This window comes from Centruroides sculpturatus, unplaced genomic scaffold (genome assembly GCF_000671375.1).
Source record: "Centruroides sculpturatus isolate CEXI.00-Female unplaced genomic scaffold, Cexi_2.0 scaffold685, whole genome shotgun sequence".
Classification (NCBI taxonomy): domain Eukaryota; kingdom Metazoa; phylum Arthropoda; class Arachnida; order Scorpiones; family Buthidae; genus Centruroides; species Centruroides sculpturatus.
Genome location: NW_019385243.1, coordinates 347,976 through 371,611, shown reverse-complemented (window position 1 = coordinate 371,611; position 23,636 = coordinate 347,976). Strand labels below are relative to the sequence as shown.

Genomic DNA, 23,636 nt, shown 5'->3' with positions numbered 1-23,636 from the left:
TGTGATAAATGTCATTAATTAGGTTTTAAATGATTATATTTTCGTGCACCAGATGGCGGAGTTGATACCATTGTTTACATCTTCAGTTAAACAATAGTTCAACTGTACCAGAAAAAGAAAAAAAAAAAAAATTGGAAGTTTTTAGAGAATCGTTACTTTCTCCAGAGCATTAACAATGCTCTACTCGTTATTTAATACATAAATTTGTTTATCTTTTAAAAAATTCTTTATGTAAATTTATTTTCAACCTGACTTATAAACAGGTTAAGGAAAAATAAAATAAAATAATATTTAAAAAAAAAATAGTCCCACACGTGCTCGTAAAAGTTCGAAGAGGCGTTTATCGATCAATTAAAATCCCATAAGAGAAAAACTAAAATATCAAAAGTATACTTCAAGTAAATTTAAATTCGAGAGGAGAAACTATTTGAAATTATCTTCTTTTAATCAGTACTTTTACTTAATTTTCTTCTAATCCATCGTTTTCTATAGTCATAAATAGTCGAAGGAAATAGTTGTCTTCACTTGGATACGTGACTGATAATCTTCAGTTAATTAAGCCAACTCGTTCTTCCTCGGGACGTTTAATGACGTTAAATTAAATTATCCGAATTTATTCAGTTGTTTAAGTCGATGACCATCGTCGTCTTTTTTTTTATTTTTATTATTTTCCTTTTTTTTTTTTGTCTGTAGCTTTCAATAGTGAAAATCCTCTAATACTACAATTTATAGACCACGAAATTGGCATAATTAAATTATCTATTTCGCTTGTTTAATCACATGTTTAACGAAATCGACATAAATTAAATTGATAGTATTTTTTTTTAACCACGTGTGTTATGAAATTTACATTTTTAAGTAATCGATTTCGTTTTTAAGCCACGTGTTTCGTGAAATTGACATTTTTAAACCACGTGTTTCGTGAAATTGACATTTTTAAGCCACGTGTTTCGTGAAATTGACATTTTTAAGTAATCGATTTCGTTTTTAAGCCACGTGTTTCGTGAAATTGACATTTTTAAACCACGTGTTTCGTGAAATTGACATTTTTAAGCCACGTGTTTCGTGAAATTGACATTTTTAAACCACGTGTTTCGTGAAATTGACAATATTTTTTCAATAATCAATTTACATTCTAAGCCACGTGTTTTTTGAAATTGACATCTTTATATGATTAATTAAGTTTTTAAAGCCATGCTGTATATGAAATCGGCATTATTAATTTATAAATTGCATTTTTAAGACACGTGTTTTATAAAATCTGCATTATTAATTAAAATGAAATTTTCTATTTTTTAAACACTGATTTAATTTTGGAATTTTTATAGAAATTCGTAGAACTCAACCACCCTTTCGAAGTTAGTATATTTATTTTTAAAAAATAAATTTAAAAATTACTACTTCTTAACATATATTATTGAGAAATAGGCGTTGTGTAGTCAGTCAACTTTTGATTAAGCATTAAAAAAATAATAAATAAATAAAAATATCGGGGAATGGCCGAGTAACTACGAATATGTACTCACTCTGGTATGATCCAAACTCTGGATTTGAATCCAGTTTTATTTATATGTCACCTGTCATGCAACAAGATTTATCAGCTAGCACGTAGGATGTCAATGAAGAGTCATGTGGTACGCACGGATGAGAAAATTGGATATAATTATTCATATTTTATTTCTTTACTCGCAATTATCCCTTTATTATTATTATTATTCGATTTTTAACTTTCTTCTTTATAAAATTTCTCACTAATTAGGATTTTTAACATAATTGGAAACCTGTTTAGAATCGAATTTGTCAAATTAAATATATCAAATTTTAATGTTGGAGTCACGAATTCGGACTTTTTTCCGCATTTCTAGTTCGATTTGTAGTATGAGATTTTATTTATTAGTGAAAATGCTCGTCGTCATCAGTCTAAATCGTTTCTAAGCTGTCATTTAAAGCAGAAATAATGAAAAAGTAACTCGTTAATGAGGGCGAACGCATTCATAATTACAAAACATTGTACAATGCTTTGGTGCTCCGCCCAATTTTGTACGGGTGCAACTCAGTGAAGATGTCATTAAGCCCAACCCAATCTAGCACCACGTGGACATTTCGACGCCCTTGACAATTTATAACAACATAGATTTAGTGTTAACTACTATCAACGAAGCTATAATCAAAGTATTATCATTGAAAATTTAGGGGAGGGAGAAATTATTTATTATTCGTACAATTGTATCGAGATTCCTCTAAACAGTTAAGGAATGTCTTCATTTTACAACTGTGTAGTGGTTTATCTATAAAAATCCAATATACCTTCAATTATGAAAGGAAAATTCCTTTATATTTTGTCCTGATTATTCGAAAATATGTAGGACATCCATAAGGATATTGGTTTCGAGCAATTTATAGCTTTATAACTACCTGCATAAGTCGAAAATAGAGTTAAATTCTAGCATATATATTTTTTTATAACTTAACAAAATATATTATTATTATTATTTTTAATATAAATAAAAATAATTTGAAAGCTTATAACTCTTTGTAATTATAGGCTATCGTATATATATTTTATGTCTTTCTGTTTCCAGTCCAACAATTTTTTGACACTCTTCATCAAGGTCGTTCTGCCTTGCAATGTACAGTACGCAGCTTCACATAGTGCAACGAGGGATGAATTAAGTTTTAAAAACTTTTATGGGTGATTTAATTGGATATTCATTAATTTGATGCAAATTATTTAACTTAAGTGTAATTAGTTCCACTTAATGTAAGGTAAATTCACTTAAGCAATGACAGTGAAATGTTACAAGTCATGCGACATTATATTACTCGAATTTTTATTTAATTATATATTTATTTTTATGATTGAATTACTTAAAATCGGGAGGAATTTTAAACAGAATTTACAGGATGGGGAAAAAAAAGATTTAGATTAAAAGACTTATACGACCGATAGAAAGTGAAACGTAAGCCAAGCCTTTCTTGACATGAAACAGAACCTCTTTAGAAAAAACCTTTTCGAAACGTTAAACGTTAAGATTTTTCCTTATCCCCGAGGCGAGGTTAAAGGTCAAGAGGAATCAACATTCTCCATAGGTCATTAAAATGTCTTTTTATTGCTTTCTCTCTCTGTCTCTCTCTAGGCGCAAAACTCTCGACTTGAATGGAAATTTTATCGCGAGAGACTTTCTCATTTTTACCTGTTTCGTGTGTTCAACGACCACATTGAATGTCACGTGACGCGAAAGACACCGCATTGGATAGTTGGGCACTTACGAAAGCTTCAAATCGTACAAGTGTAGTAAGGAAGATAGGAAAATATATACATAAATTTGCATTTCGTTTACGTTTAATATAGTTTAAGCCGTTTAATGTTAGCTGCGGGCTATAAAACAGAACATCAGTTGATATGATTTCAACAGGGCGTTGCTGAGGTGTTATAAAACACCATATTGGAGTGTTTTATATCCCTCATAAACAAGAGTCGATCATAAACTCTTTGCTAACAATTGGATAATTCTATTAACTGTTTCTTTCTCTCTTGTGTAGTATGATAAAACCTATAAACAATAATTCAGATTTTGTCTGCCCGTACCATAAAGATGATGTCCTTATCATATATTAACGAAAAATCGTTCTGGTATGCAGTCTGTCTCGAAAGAGACTCAATTAATTATGCAAACAATTAACGTGCCCCTTCTCCTGTTTTTTTCGTTTCGTGTACTTTCCATTTCATCAGAATTATTCCCTTTGTTTTAACAAAGCGCTGCAAGGTCTTCATACCTCTTGTTTTTCCTGTTATATAGAGGTAAAGTTCCAAAAAACTCAACCATATAATTAAAACGTGATTCAAAAGAAAACGTAATAAGCGTAGGATATGGATACGAGTTAAGTTAGATAATAATGTAATAATTCATAAAATTGCGAGTGGTATCGAATTCTTCCTCTCTGTCTCTGGAGACGAGCAGATGCAGCAAACGCCTACAACATTAGTTGATTGACCCTACATGCAACACCCTCTCTACCCTAGACCGTTGACTTTGAAGAACATCTGAGAATATAGACACGCAGTTAGCATCTTTGTAGAAGGTCAGAATCATTGGAAGAACGTTTCTACGAATATGGCAACCCGCGATACACTTTGATGGTTTAATTAAGTATCATTTTTTTGGCTCCGTGTCTAGTTTAAATGAGTTAAAAGTTGCATCGTTATCAGTTTTATCGGATTTGTCAGACACAATAGGCTCGATGTTTATTATACATTTGGAAATTTATATATTTTGAAATGGATTTTGGAGTGATAAATGCGCTCCGGGGTTGATATTTATCTGTAATTTTTCTGGTTTTGTAGTATGCATCATCAAGTGATTCTATGTTACAATTTTTATTATATCGATCTAAAGTGAATCGACTATATAAACTATTTTTATAACCCCATTAAAATTCAAATTAATGTTCGATATAATTTATAAAAAGAGATACAAAAAGAAAAGCCATTATTGCTATTTTAAATAGTCCTTTTCTAACTGAGACAAACCTCTTTCTATATTTTCTTATGCTTCAGGGGTTAAAATTTTGTATTATGGATCTTTAATAGTATCGAACGAGTTTATACATTATGAAAGAATTAGAATTTTAATCTCATTTCTTTCTTAATTACAGTCTACGAATGCCGACTCGTTAGCTCTAACTGCATCCCTTTTTTTTATGCTAGTCGCTCCTTTGAATGGATTTGAATTGTGTTGAACTCTCTATTGACGCGATACTTCTTCCATTACTCGCTATTTATTAATTAATTCGACTGGTTAATGACATTAAAAATTCGATAAATTCCTCTTATATAGGCTAATTGTAATGTAATTTATGTAGTTTTACAAACGGCCTCCCCGCTGAATGAAGTCCTAAATTCTTCAGTTGAAGTTAAGTCTAACATCCTAAACAGTTTGTAGACGTTACACTTCGCCTAATTTAGCATAAATCTTTAGTCCTTACACCTCTTCAGGTGGATTTTAATAAGGTGTAGAAGCTCACCACATATCTACTACTAAAAGTATTCAAGCAAAACTAATATAACCAGTCTGGCTCAGACAATATTTTGGCACAAATATGACATGCCTTTAAGTAAGGATACGTCTGGGTCGTTACTCTAGCACTCAAAATAATATCAAAAAGTGAAACGAGCCTGGCTTCTCTGCATTAATTAAAATCTTAAAACTTGTTAAAATGTGCAGAGAAGTAAACAAGGATTTGATATAATGAAGTGTTTTCTAGGTGAGGTTCATTAACATGCAAAACCATGCCAACTGACACATTGCATTCAATTATCATCGTAGTTATCAATGTCAAGTTTCTGTTTCGATTCTCGAACTTCATTTGCATAAAAAGAGGAAGAGGGATAAAAAAAAAGAAAATAAAATAATTGCCGATTCATTCTCAGATTAAATTTTATCTTAAAATATTCTCTAACACGAATCAATTGACATAAGCATAAGTTTAACATCGAGAGATAAGATTGAAAGTTACATTTCACTTTCAGGATCTTGTGGATTTTTCCGAAAGCAAAGTGATAAATTATTTACAGAAATAACTTAATTGTCAGTATCTAAAGAGTGGGAGTTTTCAGCCTCCAGGCCATTCTTCTAACGTTTAGAATCGTGATTTCTCTTCTTTATTTTTTAAATCTTAAATTGTAGTATTTACAATTACGATTTTTTCAGACTTCTTAGAACCATGAATTCTGTAAATTTTAATAGCCGTAAAATTTAATTTCCTAAATTCTCGAAGCCTTTAGAGCCGTGATTGATATTTTATGAATTCTTTAATCCTTTTAGTCTTGAATTTTACGTATTTTATTAGTCTTTAACGATGAGTTTTCGAAATTCCTGATATCTTTAGAACAACGATATTTTTATTAGCAAAATTGCAAATTATCCTGTCCGATGGATGAGATTTCACAAGTTAATTATTCATATAATACTTAAAACTATTATTTTTAAAGATTTTTCACAGTTTTTAAGGCCGTAATTTTCTGTAAATTTTCTATAATCCACAAACCACGATTTTTGCAAATTTTTCTCGACTTTGAAGCCACGATTTTGCAAATTTATTCTAAGCCGTGAAATCACGATTTTTACGAATTATTGGGGAGTTGTACGCTTTTAATTTCCAAAGAAATCCGCAAGAAAATATCACGTAACAACAAATATAAATCAATGAATTGTTTCTATTCGTTCGAATAATTTTTACTTTAACTTTTTTTTTTTTTCCCGTGATCTTATGACTCATTTCTCGTAACAAATTAACGATTTTACGCTTTTAATATATACAAAAAGAGGCGTTTACAGCCCAATGGCCATCCTGAGAAAGGATTTTTCAATGTTTAAAAAAACAGTTCAACGCTCCCAGAAAAGGGTTCTGTCATGATTCTCCTCCCTTCATATTCCAGACGATGTAAATGGCCTATAATTATGACTAGCATGACTTCAATACTTTTAAAGTTCATCATAAAATTTCATGTTTGGTCGGTAGTGGACCTTTCTTTCTCTCTCTCTCTCTCTCTCTCTAATTTTTTTTCTTCTTAAAATTTTCTCATCTTTCGTACGTTCGTGTGTTCCTTTTGCGTGTGATAGATTGAAGATAGGTCGCGGGCACTCACTTTACTAGTTTATCACATGATCCAGTTCTTGTCACCTTCCCTAATTCTTAAACTAGAATTGTTATACAATTAAAATATTCCTTACTTATCGAGAAGTGAGTTATACCAAGTGATAATTTTGCCAAGATGCTTAAGAATCCCAGGAGAGTGGCACATTGTTAGCATCATCTTTGCGTGTTCGGAGATTGTTATAAAGATGCTCCACCGATAACGATAGAAAAAAATAATAATCATTGGGAGTAGAACATGGTAAATTAAGTGCTTTAAGTGGTCATGGGTAAGAAATTTCCTAGATTATAATTTTTAACACGTTGAAAAGTATCTTTTGAATCCCATCCTCCGTACAATAATTTTCAGTTAGAAAATCGATTTCAGCCTCGAAGCTATGCGGAAAGAAAACTGAAAATAGGATAATTATAAACGATTATTTTACGATCTATAACAGTTTTATGTCATATAATTTCGTAGAATAAAACGCTACCCCCAATTAAACGAGTGAAAGCTAACCATAACCCCCCATATAACCGTTACCTCTGTATAACACATGCCAATATAATGTTATATAGATCCTATACAGAACCACACGCGACTAGTTATAGTTATTTTTTCTCGCTAGATTCCATCACATTCGTAAAAATGCCCGAAGACATTCCGGCGTGGGAGCTTACACGGATCCCTTTGATACTCCTAATTGCTAGTCTGTCCAACTTGCAGCTGGGAGCACACCCCCGTGGCGAAAAACGGAACTAAAAAGCGGGGAATCCCCCATACCGACAGAAGTACACGAAGAATACTTAATTGCTACGCTTTAAACTCTTAACCAATAAATTGAGAAGTTAAAGAATTATATAAATACGACTTTTTTTCAAGTTTTTCTCTTAAAAAATCACGTTTGTTTTCTTTGAAATTGGTGTAGTAATGCCGATCTTTGCGTGACGAGTTACCGCCTTCTGCTCTGTTGCCTTTGGCACGCAATCTTACACCAGTTATTACATGGATAGTTTCTATTAAAAAATAAATATACAACACTCCAACAACAACAACAACAATAAAAAAAATGCGTATTCTCGAACTTTGTATGCATAAAATGCTAATAGAAAACGATCCTGTTAATAGAATGTGGCATAAAAATTTCGAAGAATTTACCTTAATGACTTAAAAGTGTTTTGTACCACGTTATTTACCATTGTAATCATCCCCTCCTCTTTTTTTCTCCCTCTATGTTCTTCTTTATCTTGTCAGCTCATACAATATGGGTTGTATGTAAAGAAGCCACAGTTATGTGTTTTTTAAATCGAATTTTTTGATCTTTATCAATAGCAAACACTCAACTTTCTACATATGTATGAACCAAACACGCTACATGTCATTTCTTACTTATTTATTTTTTTGTTTTATAATTTGTATGTTATACTCACAATTTATTCATTGTTAAAGGTGTGCTGACAGATGTAACATTTTTGCTTTTTCGTGTTTTGTAACAAGAGTTTCGAATTTTTAAGAAAAATCAACGTCTTTTTCTGCTTTCTATTAGGAAATTTTTACGGTGTTTTGGTATTTATTAGGAAAATTTTCTACTTTCTGTAATAAGAATTATTTGTTTTCGCATTTCCATATAAAAAAATCTTTATGGTTTCAATATTTCCATTAGATAAACCTTTGTAATTTCCATTTAAAAACGGCTAATAATCTTCACACTTTCCATATTAAAAAAAGGAAAAAAAAAACATAATAAATATTCCACATTTCTATTATAAAAATCTGCACGGTTATACCCGAAAGAAATTTGAATTTTTCTCACATAACTTGGAAGACTGTTTAAGAATTTGAGATGGGCTAAAGTAAGACAAAAACACGTGCAAATAAGCATTGACACTTTCCCGCTCGTTAAACATTTAGTCATGACAGAATAAATTCCAGTGGCAATGTGTTTTTCTCTACGATAACATCACCTTTGTAAAGTTCTAAGACGTCTTCCATGATGGATCATGTGGCGAAAAATACGACTGCTATTTGTCACGGATAATCATTGAACGTGCGTGGTTTGCCAACCCAATGCTTAAAAAAAAAATACACCTCATACTCTTGATTCCTTAACATTTACATTATAATTTATAAGTACCGATATAGATAAAAATTGAGGGAGTGTCGAGTAGAAGCTTTAATAATCTTTACATAATTCAGAATTCAAGAAACCAATTCGTTAATCAAGATTTGAGGAACGTAAGAGAAATTATTAATGAGACTAAAGTTAACCCACGCAACTAGTTGCTCACTTATTGTCTGGACAGATTTAGATCTCATGCCCTTGATTTGTTTATAAGACACTCCAACAACCCACGAACTCTCAGTTGTTCATAAATCGCCGAGTTTAGTACAATGACATCCGAGAGTCTTGGATATTTATTCGACGTTAGTAGCACCCTTGGAGTGACCTTTAACGTTTTCTATACGCTTTATAGAATTAGAAGAAAGTTGACCTTTGACCCGGCTAGTAAGTTAGTTAAGATATTCCATTTAGGTACGTGGAAATTCGAATCTCGGATGCGCTTTCGACCTTGGTTTTAACTATGATTTATGCGAGGATATTTTAGAAATTTGTATTTATAACATCTTTTTAAGTCGACCACGTTTAAGATCTTACGTGCCTTTGATAATTTGCATGTTTTTTTTCTTTCTTTTTGGAGTGAATAATAATATCCTTTCGTGTGTAGAAACGGTAGCGAAATATCGAAATGACTCCTCCTCGGGCAGTGTCTGCAAATCCAGGTTTTTAGGTTGTTTTGCTACTTTTAAACACCCTTAAATTTAGGTCATAACATCGGGGGACCATCTTTTCTCTGTAACTAGTTCGGTGGATACATTTTGAATTCAAATATTCGAAGGAGAAACGATTAAAAGTTGCTGTTAATCTGCTCTCCTCGCTTAAAATTGCTGAGTAAATGCGAGAGATCAATCTGGTTTCGGCGACGATCTTGTTCCCCAATGACCCAAAGAAATAAAAACTTTAAGTTATGTAAACCTGTTTGATATCTCAACCGTCTTACGAACCGATAACCGCTAGTCACACACCTGTAGACGAAACCAGAAAAAAAATTAAAAAACAAAAAAAAAGAAAGAAACCAGCGATCACGGACAGTTGTAACCTTGACAAGAGAGTGGCCGCGTGGAAGAACCCCAGCTGACAACCAGTTACCTCTTAACGCCACCAGGTGGCTTTATGTCGCTTTTTTAGCTTCTCCTTTCTTGTTTTAGCTTCATTTTGCTTCTTCGCTCAAAGACGATTGGTCGAAATGTACTTCAGATCGAAATCGATGTGTATCATCAGCAAAACGACTTGAAAATAAAAATAAAAGTAAGTTTTACTGTAAAATATTTAAATTTTTTTGGGGGTGGACTCGAAATTTTACTCGTCGGTGACGTCACGCTGTGTTTAGCATTCGTATTTTTAAAAAATATACTCTCGTTGAACTAATTTTTATGTAATTAATTAGAAATCCTTCGTTAGTTCATTGGGATAGTTGGTCATTTCGCACTGTTGTTTTTGATTCTAGTAAATTGTCAATCATCGAAAACACCACCTGTTAGGACTAATTTCTTGCCTCTAATAAGTAGTCACTTGCCAAAAAGTCTACTTTTGGACTGTTTTTTGTTTACTTCTGATGTATAGAAAGTAATTTTCTGCCTCTCCTTAAACATAGTCACTAATATTAACCCCTCTTTGGACTAGTTTTTAGTCTCAGGTAGATGGATCACTGAACAAAAAAACCCCTCTTTTAGACTATTTTGCTGTCTCTAATAATGTAGTCACTTACTAAAAAGTATGTATTTTTGTTTGCCTGCAATACATAGTCACTAATTTCCATTTGCTCTGATTCTTGCCTGTAGGAAATGGTCACTAACACTATAATCCCTCTTTGGACTAATTATCTCTCTCTGCTAAATGGTCACCAAGTAAGAAATCCCTCTTTGAATTGGTTGTGTCTTTGAAGTAATCACTAATCACAGTTCTATGTTAGGACTTGTTTTCTGCATCTACTAAATAAGATTTTATTTTTGGTTTTTGAACTATTTATTGTTTCTTTTGGATCAAAAAATCCCTCCTTTTAGATCACCAAAAACCCTTTCTACCCTAATTTCCTCGTCACTCTTCATAAATCTTTTTTAAATTTATTTTCTGTATCTTCTGAAACACTAATCAGTAGATTGTGATTTGTTAAAAACTCCCTGTTTGCACGAATTTTATGCTTCTGGTGGAAGGTCATTCATTAAAAATCATTCTTCGGATCCTCTAGCCATAAAAATATCCCTTCTTAGTATTGATTTGTTTTTGTTTTTATGCGATTCCATCCTTACTAAATGACCACTTACCAAACATTTCTGGCAGCAACTATTCTTTGTTTTTCTGTTAGGATTTAGGCCCGCGGCGTTGTCTCATCAAGCGCTGTGTGGGTGACATTTAGGGTGTGTAACACGCAGCTGTCACGAAAATGACGTCCACACGATAATTACCTACATTTCGAGGTTGCTAAAAGTGAGCTAACTAAACATCGAACGTGTGTCAGAAAATACCACCGCATACGCCATGACGTAACAACCGATCGCAACTTCCAGATAATTTGGACATTCGTGGCTTCTAACGCAGTATTGTCACGATTTGATAATCAACGTCTTCTCTCGACTTGTATACAATTTATATTCTTTGTTCGTTGTTGCTGATAAAATGTTCGCTGGTTACAAAATTGGCTCAATTATCTTGTATCTAACTGTAAAGTGATATTAAGAAATTTTTTAACTAACAGTTAATTTTTTAATCGCCATCTTTTATGGGTTTTCCCCTCGTCGTATACGTTCTTCATGAATTATTTAACATCCGGAAAGAATCGAATGGGTATTTTTAATCTTTTTATCGATTATTCTCGGTAACTTTACTGCATTTATTACTCATTTCTTTTTTTTTTCTTAACTTGTCATTAGCCCATTGACCACAATCGCTTTAATTTCGTAGCTCTGTCTAACTGGGTTGATTATCTTCTTATCTTACATAAAAAAATAACAATGCAAAGGATAATTTTCATACAAAATCAATCAAATTTTCGTGTAACAAACAAAACAATTACTTTTCTATATTTATTTTTTTTCTAATTGAACGCATGAAATGGTTTTTAGTTTCTCTCAATCCAGAAGCCGAAATCAGTTACATTCGGATGATCACAGAAAATAATTGGATCTGGTAACCTCTCAACTAATTCTTTCTGCTTGTTTTTTTCTTCCTGCTGTTCTTTTTTAGTTACGAAACATCGATGGCAGATTGGCTATTACTTAATCTATACCTGACCCACTTATTAGGGTCCCGAGGGTGATGTTGAGCTAACATCTCATTTGGCTCTTGCATCAATAAACTGTAACAGAACCCAACTCTATAATCAAACCACGGTTTAAGATAATAACAGGTAAACCAACCATGATTTATCGCCAATAAATTCTATCATTTTAAACCAGTCGTCGGGTTTTCCACTTACCCCAAAATTCAATAAACTCGCAATAATTCACATCGAGCTTAAGGATTTTTAATATGAAATTGATAAATGGATGAATATTTTTATAACACGTAAAGGGATTATTTTTCATATTTTTTGACATTTTATTGGCATATTGAAAGTAGGATTTATAAGCAATGACCGCAAAAACCAGTTTCTGTGTTGTAACTTCAGCAATCTCGAACGAGTGAGAGAGAGAGAGAGAGAGGGGCCACTATCAACTAGCATAGGGACTGTACTGTGTGGCTAACCTTGGCAGTCAGAATGGCCCAATTCTCTCCATCACCTTGATGGATGAGAAGCATTGGAATCTCGTAGTGCCGCTCACTCCCTGCCCCGTGTGCCCTGTAGGGTTCGTCTGGGCTAGCAAGGTTAAATAACTGCTTAAACTTGACGGTTTCGATAACACAGAGAAAGTTTTACAGCTCATCGATCTATAACTCGTTTCGTCACTAGTTTCCATAGTGGTTTACTATTATTTTTTTTTTTGTATTTATTCGTAGATAAAGGTGAAGTTTTTAAATATAATACAATCTAGAAAACGGTTGCTGGTTTCAGCCTGGATTTATTTATCAACAAGATAACTAGGCAGCGATGATAGATCATAATTTAATAAAGCAGACAGAAAACTACTCATGCATCATAAGGAGTTCACTAACATCCAATTTTCTCGTCGAGAAATGATTTTAATTTTATTCTTTTTCTACTTTTTCTTTAATTATTTATTTAATGAATTTATTATTATAATTATTTTTTCTGTAAATTTAAATAGTTAAGTCTCAAGGTTAACTTGTATTTATGTAAACCTTCTTATATGCGTTTAAGCTCATTCAATGCGTTTAAGACTTAAAAATCTTGGAGTTTTAATTAAATTATAATAATAAAACATGATTTTCTTTTAATTTTAGAAAGGAAACGAGTGTGCGAGCTTAATTTTCCGCAATTTATGTAGGTTATTAAAGTGTTAATGGGTTATTAAAGCGTATATCACTTTAAAAGATAAGGATCACTACACGAGAATAAAAGTTGCTCCCAAGAACATTTTTGATTGAACAAACGGGGATTTTTTTCTTTCTTCTTCTTCTTTATTCTTCTATTCTAGCTATTTGTAACAAGTGATTAATTATCTTGATGAAACTCACAGACAACATTTCTTTTCTCTTAACAATGACTGTCAGAAACCGGACTTCGTTGAATGCTTCAATCCATTCATTCTTTTGATATCTGTCAGCCTAAAGTCACTCACTTTCTACCTTTACTTCAGAGAGAACGCGTTGCTATTTTCAAGATAATTTGGATCTCTCGATTTAAATTACACCTCATCGATTTTAATTTTGCAACGATCCTCTTGAAGACGGCCATCCTCATTTTGTAACTGTATCAACGTCTCTGTTGACTTTTACGGGATAAAATTACGTTGTTTAGTTAAATTTATTGAAAAATTCAGGAGGTAATTTCGTTGGAGCAATGCCTTGATTGTATTTAACGATAAATTTATCGCTCGTATTGCATGCAACGTGTTAAATGCTGTTTATTATGATCTCGAGTGATGCGAAAGAGCTTAGTGTATAGTCAACTCTCTGTTGACTTTAAGAGGGTAAAAATACGCTCATTAGCCAAATTACCGAAAAATTTGAAGGTTAGNAAAAAAAAAGCATATTTCGTGTCTTCGAAACTTATAATAATACTAAATATACATCCCGAATCTTTAATTTTAGGTAAAAAATACTTAAATTATAACCATTTTTCCTATCATAACTCGTGAAAAATAAGATGAAGACACTTGAAGCATTTATGGTCTGAAGAGAGTTCTTTGTTCGCAATTCAAGAATCCATGCATCACGTAAATGTTTGAATTCCTTAAATTAGAATATTTCTAACTCGAATGAATAAATTTTGAAGGATTATAAAGAAAAATCTATTCAAAATCCTTAAATTTCTGAAACACCTTACCATGAATCAACCTATGTTGCAATGCGCTAGAAATATTTTCAATTTAATTCAGAATGCCTTATTAATGCTTAAAAATCTCAATAAGTAACTCGAAAATTCCTATTATAGTTTAATGGCCTTATAAAAAACCTTAATAATGCTAATTAACATATAAAACTTCGTAGATATTTATAAGATATTCAAAGTATGAAGTATCCTGAGTTGACCTTTACGGATATTCATGCATAACCATCAGAAATGAATTCATTAATGTATGAAAATCTTTAAAAAATTTTATATTAAAGATTTTTATACATGAGATACTTAAAATATATCATAAAATATTCAAATTAAACAAATATATTAGTTTGTAAACTAAATTTGGGTACCAAAAACTCATATGAGATATTGAAAATACGTAGTATTATTAATAAATTGAATGAAAAATTGGGCGTAGATCTGTATAAATGAGAGTATAAACGTCATATATGGAAAAAGTATAAAAATTTACACGTTAAAATCTCGAAGAACACGTAATTAAAACCACGCCAAGCCAATACTCAGAAATTGATTTTTCTTGATAAAAGGGAAAGCATTTTGCAACGTCAGAATTAATTATCGATTCAGAGAATTAAAAATAAATAAATTCAAACAAGTTTTTCAACTTTAACTGAAAAATCTCTTACATCAGATAACAATTAAATCAATTTTGAAATATCCTGTTTGGTTACCGATCTAGAACAAGCTTTTCATAAAATACATACACCATCAACAAAATCGCAGCAGGAAACAAGTTCTAAGTTATAATTAAGCAAAATAATTTTTCTTTAAAAAAAAAATTAAATTTAACATTATAAAATTGATCAATTTTTACAAAATTATTTCAGATTTCAGGAAAAGCATTGTTGAAATCAATTTATTTTTTTTTTAAACTAATCATTTGTTTTTAAATTTTGAAATTGAAATTTCTATTTTTCAGCTGATTTTATGAAAAATTAATATGTCAGTTTCAAAACTGAAATTGAATCTTTTTCTGTTTACAGCTGTTTATCAGCTGTTTTTAAGGATTAATTAATATTTCTGTTTCATCGAAATAGAAAATTTTCTATTTTTGTTCTGAAATAGAAATATTAATCCTTTAAAAAACAGCTGATAAACAGCTGTAAACAGAAAAAGATTCAATTTCTGTTTCGTAATTGAAATATTTCTATTTATCAGCTGTTTTTATTAATTTAATATTTCTATTTACATTGTTAAATATCTAGGCTTTTGTTTTTCTTATTTAAATCTTTTCTATTTATCTTTAAATAGATTATAATTTGAAATTTAACTGCTATTATCGAAAAATTAGTCAAAAAATGGGGGAAAAATTAACGATAAACATCGAAATTTTAGTGGGAAAAAAAAGGAAGAAGGAAGAGAAATTTATTAAAGAGAATGCATTAATAGATCGAAATTCCAATGTAAAAATCTAGGATATTAAAGGAGAATAGAGAAATTTCTTGAATCAATGAATCAGAAAAAGACATTTTTTAAGTTGAATAACCTTTTTTTTAAATAAAATAAATAAATTATAAAATTGTTTTGAATTTTAAAAATATTTTTTTAAAAAAAACGAAAAGAAAATATGGATTGTTCTGTTGGTTTCGTGAACACATTTTGGGTGGAGATAGTAAAAAATATCCTTTTGTTAACTTAACAATTTTCAGGTATCGTATTTTGTTTATGAATTGTAGGATTATTCGGACAAGTACCTTGTCAGAAATATATCAGAAATTCGTTATTTATGTCGACGTAATTATTAAGTCATTGAGAATGCTGACATAAGAATATTTTAAACGAGTTAAACCCACTCGAAGAGATAAAATAAATAAATTTTAAAGCTTTAGAAGGAAGTAAATAAAATATGATTGTTTCAAGCGTTTAAAAATGAGGACTTGGAAAATAAAAGTTCCTTTAAATGGGGGACAGCAGCTTAGAAGAAACATAAAGAATTTTCTTGAATTTGTTTATGAAAACAATTGCCGTGTAACCGGAATAATTTAAAGTGGGAGCTTCCTCTTACGTCTATGATTAATTTTTCGTATAATATTTAGTCGTTATACATAAATAAGTAGTTGATATAGTTATTAAAAAGTAAGAAAAATTATGCATATATTTATGGATGTAACATCTGAGCCAAGATGAAAACGGGAAATCTGTTAATCTACATCTGACAAGTTAGTTGTTGCATACAGACGGCTCTTTTGATGTCCAGGATGAACAAAAGGCAATGACCGAACCTTGCTCCTTATAACGAGATTCTTGTTGAGGGAGGTTCAGACGTGACGTCATTTCATACGATGATTTAAGCCTCGGAAGAAGAAACAAAGAAGAATGTATTCGTTTAGGTATTCTCTTAAAATTAAAAACGGGGGGAAAATTCTATATATTAAAACCCGATAAAAATCTATTTTACTTTAGTAAATTGAATGTTTTCTGATCGTAGGATAAAGCTAAGTGAATGTACTCCGAAATGACCGTGTGTGTATCCACTCGGTGTGGAGTGCCATGAGTGGCATATGACAGTTGAGGGCTGCAATTACAAACAATGGCATCTCGACAAACGACAGTAGTAACAATCTGCATCAATTTGTACGTGTGTGGTCCACAGTAAAAGTTATTTTTCTAGGTCAGGGTTTAACAGTTCTTAAGATGATTCCCTGTGCTTTTAGTATCCGAGTCTTATGCAAATTTTTACTTTGTTTTCTTTAAATTTTAATTTTAAATTTTCTCCTTTTCTTATGTTTACTTTATCGGTATTTATTTTCAATTAACTTGTAGCAAAAAAAGTATGCAGATCTCGTTTGATAAGTATTGGAGAATGATTTATAAGTACTGTACGTAAAGAACCATGAATTAAATTAATTGAATAATTTATTTATTAATTTTTAATTTAATTGGATATTTTTTTATGAAATTGCAAAAAGAGTGTGATAATGAAATAGTGCAATGTTCATTTTACTTGGCATTATCTACGCAGTATAATAAACAGCCTGACACTTCAGAGATTTAGAAGCGAGTAGTTTATTTCTAAATAGTGATATGTTTGTTCAGACGTTATCGACTAATGACTACGACTTAGATAAGGGCGAATGGAATTGCAAATAACATCAATCAAGCGCGTTTAAAGTTAGAATCCGAGATGCAAAGTCACCCGAAAATATAAGGATTTTTTTTCTTCAAGGTCCATCGAGTGTCTCCACATATTTGTGTTCACGTAGGAAGATAAAGGCAGGTCGCTGCGGTCAATTTCCTAGAAACTAGACGTTTAACTTTCAAGCTAATCACACGAGCAGAGCGAGAGTCGTGGGGAGAGATAAACCACCCATTCCCCAAGTGTGGCCTCCCCTCAACCACACTCTACCATCCGATACTTGCAAGACGTATGCAGGTAGGTACATTGCAATTGCTCTTTATCTTCATGTATCCATGCTAAGAACGCATGCAATATGCGCATGAATAGTCAATACGGTTTGCATAAATCATATAAGAATAAGTTATTTGGGAGGGTAGAGTGGTTTTATACCCGTGCCACGGTTTGCTTCCTACGGTGGCCTCAGAACCCCTATGGAGGGTGGGTGGGGAACGGCACGACCATCATAAAATTTGGCGACGAAACGGTGTAATTGGTGACCGGTGTGTTAACATCAAGGTTGAGAAGGTGCAACACTCAATCGCACCTGTCAGGCGCTTCTGACAAAATGCCGGTTCCACCTTAATTTGTATAATAATAGCCTGTGGATTTATACCACGCAATGATTTCATTTCCTCGTGGCCATTTTCGTATATCTTCATTTTATAGCCCTTTGCAAATGGAGTAAATTGTCACCCGCGCGATGGTAACCATTATTTCTAAATTCTTCCTGAAGTAAATTAACTTTTGGGTGAAAGGAATTCGTAAAATATATTATACAGTATATCAAAATCGAAAATGGTAACCTTGATGTCATTGTACCTCTTGAGTTATATTGCCATCTAGTGACTTTAAAAGGAACTAGCCGGGAAGGTTAATTAGCTAGCATCCCGCATAAATCACTCTTGATGGGGAAGAACATCCCCTTAGTTGTAATAAATGATCGGATTTGACCTCTCACCCAATTTATAGACAACGTCTTTGTTGTTAAAGAAAATGGCGCAACTTTTGTCGAGCAAATTATTTACCGAGTTGCTTATTATTGTTATTTTTTTCAAGGTACAAGAACTATTATTATTTTGTAATTCTATTATGGATGAATTTTAATTGTTTTTTTTAAACTTTCTTTTCACTTACTCTTTAGTAAATTATGTATATAATATCAAGAAGAATATGTCTTGGAGGGATTTATTTATGATATATATCTTAAGAGTAGAGACTTAATTTTCTAATTTTCCAGCATCCAAGTTAGCGTTTTGATTGTTTAATCAGATTTTTTCTTATCTTTCTAACATCTAATGAAGCATTTGGTGTCTTTAGTGAAGATATGTCTAGAAATTGAGCTATATTTTTTGATTTCTTTAACATTTAACTTGGCATTTTGTTGTGGATTTCATTTTGCTTACCCGAAAATATCACTAAATTTTATATTTTCTGGTATATTTTTGGTCAACTAAATCTCAGAATTGAGTCTCATTTCCCTATTTTGTAAACTCTTGGTTCATCGATGGCTAATTGAGATATTCTGATATCTTTAACGAAGTTGGATAAGCAACAAAAAACAGGTATCTATGATAAAAATTGACTATTATCTTTATAAATCTTCATTTTTATAAACTGTTTTATTAATTTATAATAACTTAATAATTTTTGTTTTAGATATTTGGCTTACTTTCTTGATATCTGCATTGGAAAGATGGAAAATTGTTCCGGAGGAGTCATTTGTTTAGAAAGAAACTCCACTGAATCCAGCATTCAGATGAGAAGTGATCTTTGGGTGGTGCCATTGCTTATTGTTTCTTCTATCAATGTTCTCGTCATAACTGTATTCGAGATATTTGTTCTATACAAAGCATACGGAACAAACCCAAATCGCAGACATCTTTTCCTAGGACAGATGCTCCTTTTGGGATTATTTCTATGCTCCTCGTTAGGTTTTGCTTTTGTGCCAAGAGTCCACTGGATATCATGTTCCGTTATCCGTCTGGGACTGGGGTTATCCTATGCCCTTGTGTTCTCGACTTTAATGGTGAAATGCGTGTTTCTGCTAAGCTTAAGTTCTGGCGTGTACCTGCCTCCGGGATATCAAGGCCTACTTCTGTTTTTTGCTATGGCCGTTCAAATCGTCATCAGCATACAAGGATACGTACAAAGGCCTTCGGACGTAATCGTTACGGATGGAGTGGCCAAATGTAGCACCTCCATGACAGAACACATCTATTCTTTATTATACATTGTGTTTCTCATCTTAATAGTGGCTCTTTTAGCCATAAAAGCACGAGGACTGCGTGAGAATCATCGTGAATCCATGTTTATTGGCATCGCAGTCGGTCTAAGCATTCCCATGTGGTGTGCGTGGATAGCCATACCATTGACTGCTTCCAGTACCTATTACGATCCCTACGTGGCATTCGGAATTGTATGTAATGCCACTATGGTATTTCTGGTCATGTTTCTACCCAAAGGACGTCAGTTAGCAGCCATGGGAAGGGAGGGACTTTATCCAGAAGACAGAGACGAATTCTCATCTCCGTATCAATCCATCTATACATCATCATTCCTTCATGTGAAACCTCCTCCCATGTCTAATCAAGGTACTCTCATCAAACCAGCCGTCACTCCTACGTCACAAGGTAAGTACTCAGCTGCCTTTTTTGATGTATTGTATCTAAGAAAAATCTGCAATTTTTTAAAAGAAAAGAGCAATTTCCAGACCACCCGTGCAGCATATTTATTGATAATTTGCCAAATATTTACTTATTTATTACACATTAGGGGACGTTGTTGCTGTCAGATTAATCTTTCTCTCTATCTATCAATTCACAATTAGTTCTTTCTACTATAATTAATAACCATCTTCTTACGGACGAATAAAGAAAAGAACCCCTTTTTTTGGTTACAATGGGGTGTAACCGTGTATAGTTATAATGTTACAACTTTACATTCTTATCCATCAATCTTAATGTTATGCTATATATATAGATCCATATATTATTGTTAAGCACGTATTACTTTCCATTAATCTTCATAATGTTACGCATGTTAAAAGAACAAAATGTAAAGGCTCTTGTTACACATGTTTTTCTTAAGTTATTCATATTCATATTATAAAAGTGATCTCGAACCATGAAGAATCTCCATTTCTGTAGTGAAGAATTGATCTATTTCTTTTGAACAAATGGTCTAAGGTTCATTTTTAACGTTATAGAATGTGTCAAAATTAAATTACTTTTAAAATTAATAATAAAAAATTGAAACGGAGGTTAAAACCCCTTCAAAGATTGTATTCAGTTATCAGTTATCTTAGACAGTTGCATTCTAACTTCCAAATGCTTTCATTGTCGTTAGAATCAATTGTCATGCATCATATTTTTGATTTAATTTAGTTTCTGTTCAAAATTAATAAAGCATTTAAGTTCAAGGATTTAATTATTTATATAAATTGAGTTGCAAACCTTTCAAATTTTAATGTTTCAAGTGTCGCTTGAGGATTTAAATCTTCTTACACCTATATTTTAATGTTAAAATTACATACAGGATGGCCTAAGAGTTAATTATTAGGGTTTAGTGTTGCGTGTCTCAGGCCCCCTTGCGAATGTGAATCGTAAACTGGGATTAAAACGTGATTTTCTTTTGAAAAACTGGTGGAATTTGTATTACAAGTTCGTAAGCAGTAATTTAGTCCTTACAATGGTTAATTGACTTTTGAACCACCCTGCGGAATTATGGCACGTTCTACCATAGATTTATAGCAGTTGTTTAGAGAACTATAATTGAAATTAATTTTGTACCTATCCATTACGTTTCCTTTTCCGCATACGAATTAGAAGGTCACTAAAAGAATGGATCCGCATTGAGCGCGCGAGCACGCCACGCGCACTGCTCGTAGGAATATATCACCTCCCTCACACTCAATGTTAATTTACGCATATCGTGATTTAATTACGTTTAAATTAAGCGCAAGCAACCGATTCGTGGCAAAACTATCCATTGCGATTAATAAATCCATCACATAAATTTAGGCAAAACGTTGAGGATTAGATCTTCGTAGCTTCATTTGAAGAGAAAATGTATACAAGTGAAGTGTTAAGTTACTATTCATGACATTTCGCAGCTTTCAAATGGGCTGGCATGAATATTATAAATGAAAATGAAAGCATACAATACACGGTTACTACTATTATGATCCAAGGATCAACGTAATATTATAAATCTTTCAAGAGAACGGATTATAGAATACATATTTTAAAAAGCGAAATAATATAAATACGAAGGTTCCCCTTGGGTGGGCGTCTCTTTAAAAATTCAGTTTCAAATCTCCACCCCTGTCTAGAACATTTGATTCTTTGCACAGCGGGATAATACGGTTCAACCCAACACCTGAATTTTACTGCCTTCCAGGCCGAACTCGGAATATAATTACCTCCAGACGTCATTCTTATATATCGAAAATTTAAAAAAAAAAAAAAAAAATTATATTTATAAACCCCGCTGTGACGTCATGGCTTTAAATTTTTCCAGAAGGCATATTTTATTTTCCTTCTCCGCCGACAAGGGTGTGGCGTTACGGTCATCCAGCCAAATCGCCAGTGTTGCCAGGCCGTCCGGAAGATAGTTATTTTTATCCAGGAGAAAGAACATTTTCCTGTAATCCTAATGTCAAATTCTATCGAGGACCACTTTATTGATCTCGTCAGCAGTTAAAGTAAGTATACACTTTTGTTTTAATGGCAAATCTCCACAGAAAATCCATTAAACTCCAAGTTAAAAAGCAATATTTGAATTTTGTTTTTTCAGGTATAAAAACTTGGAAAAAGACATACTTTTTTTCGTGTGTACGTGTGTGTGTTTCAATTATCGCCAATAACTAACCAAATTTTTTAACTGTTTATTTTTTTTTTAAATTTCGCGGCTGCTGCTGCTGCTGCCTAGATCTCAAGACACCTCTCAAGAAAAGTGATGAGGAGAATGTAGACACTAATGATATTATACATTCTGTATTCTCAATCATGTTTACTCATGTTATCTGTCAAGTTGATAATGACGCGAGTCACACATGCCAGAATACATCCCATCATTTTGTCAGTAGTGATGCCATTTCTTCCTTTTTTTTTTTATATTTTACAACTTCGCTCCTCGCGAACAATGAATAGGACCGAGCGCAGCTTTCATGTCAACTTAAGTACTAATTTATTATGTTTTGTTGGATATATTCAGTTTTTTTCGGATGCCTCATCAAATTTGCCAATAAAAAAAAAGCATTTTTTTTTTAAATTTTATTTTCTAAGTCGACATTTTATTGTTTTATTCACCATAGAAAAGGGGGATGTAGATGTGTCGAATTTTATCATAATCTTTAACGTCTTACGAAGAATCCCTTCACGAATAACCTAATATTAACTATGCAGGTGCGTCTGTCTGTCTGAAGTACTCCTGTTGCAGGTGTGGTTCCACTTTCTCTAATCGACTTGTACTCAATTTTTTAAGAGGGGTACAGCAGGTGATGTTTTGTTTTAAGCATTTGATAAACAGTAAAAAACACGGAGTTTGTAAATTAGAATCATTCACCAACGTTTATTTGTGTATAGAGTAGATTTTTAAAGTATTTTTTTTACAATTCCCGTGTTGAAAAGTGAATCGCAACAACGTGTTGTATCTAAAACATCACGAAGTGATGCTTCTCGCTGGTAACAGTACTTTACCTTGTTTCGATTCACAAGTACATAAAGTACTTTGAACTTGTCGGGGGGAGAAAGTACGAAGAAGATGATTTTGTTCTGCATGTTTCAAACATTTTAACAAGTAACAGCTGGCTCCATATCTCGTTATCAAGTCTGAAGATAACCTTCAGATGACAGATTTCGTTCTACGTGGGATAAGGTTCAAAACAAGGGATCCCTTGTTTAAAAAAAAAAAAAAAGCATATTTCGTGTCTTCGAAACTTATAATAATACTAAATATACATCCCGAATCTTTAATTTTAGGTAAAAAATACTTAAATTATAACCATTTTTCCTATCATAACTCGTGAAAAATAAGATGAAGACACTTGAAGCATTTATGGTCTGAAGAGAGTTCTTTGTTCGCAATTCAAGAATCCATGCATCACGTAAATGTTTGAATTCTTTAAATTAGAATATTTCTAACTCGAATGAATAAATTTTGAAGGATTATAAAGAAAAATCTATTCAAAATCCTTAAATTTCTGAAACACCTTACCATGAATCAACCTATGTTGCAATGCGCTAGAAATATTTTCAATTTAATTCAGAATGCCAGTTATTAATGCTTAAAAATCTCAATAAGTAACTCGAAAATTCCTATTATAGTTTAATGGCCT

The 23,636-nt window shown here is 32.2% G+C and overlaps 1 protein-coding gene across 4 annotated transcripts; it reads left to right on the top strand.

The window, feature by feature from the left end:
• Positions 1-8,346: 8,346 nt before the first annotated feature.
• Positions 8,347-23,367, top strand: LOC111636648 (metabotropic glutamate receptor 8-like). Of its 4 annotated transcripts, XM_023381931.1 has the most exons (5): positions 8,348-10,004; positions 17,348-17,554; positions 18,956-19,929; positions 21,818-22,001; positions 22,094-23,367. In XM_023381931.1, the coding sequence occupies exons 3-4, from the start codon at positions 18,993-18,995 to the stop codon at positions 21,982-21,984; spliced, it is 1,104 nt and encodes a 367-aa protein (XP_023237699.1). In that variant the 5' UTR covers positions 8,348-10,004; positions 17,348-17,554; positions 18,956-18,992; the 3' UTR covers positions 21,985-22,001; positions 22,094-23,367. The 4 variants fall into 4 exon arrangements, with proteins under 4 accessions (XP_023237701.1, XP_023237699.1, XP_023237698.1 ...); XM_023381930.1 differs by lacking the exon at positions 17,348-17,554; XM_023381932.1 differs by lacking the exons at positions 8,348-10,004; positions 17,348-17,554 and adding an exon at positions 18,620-18,861.
• The last annotated feature ends 269 nt before the right edge of the window (positions 23,368-23,636 follow it).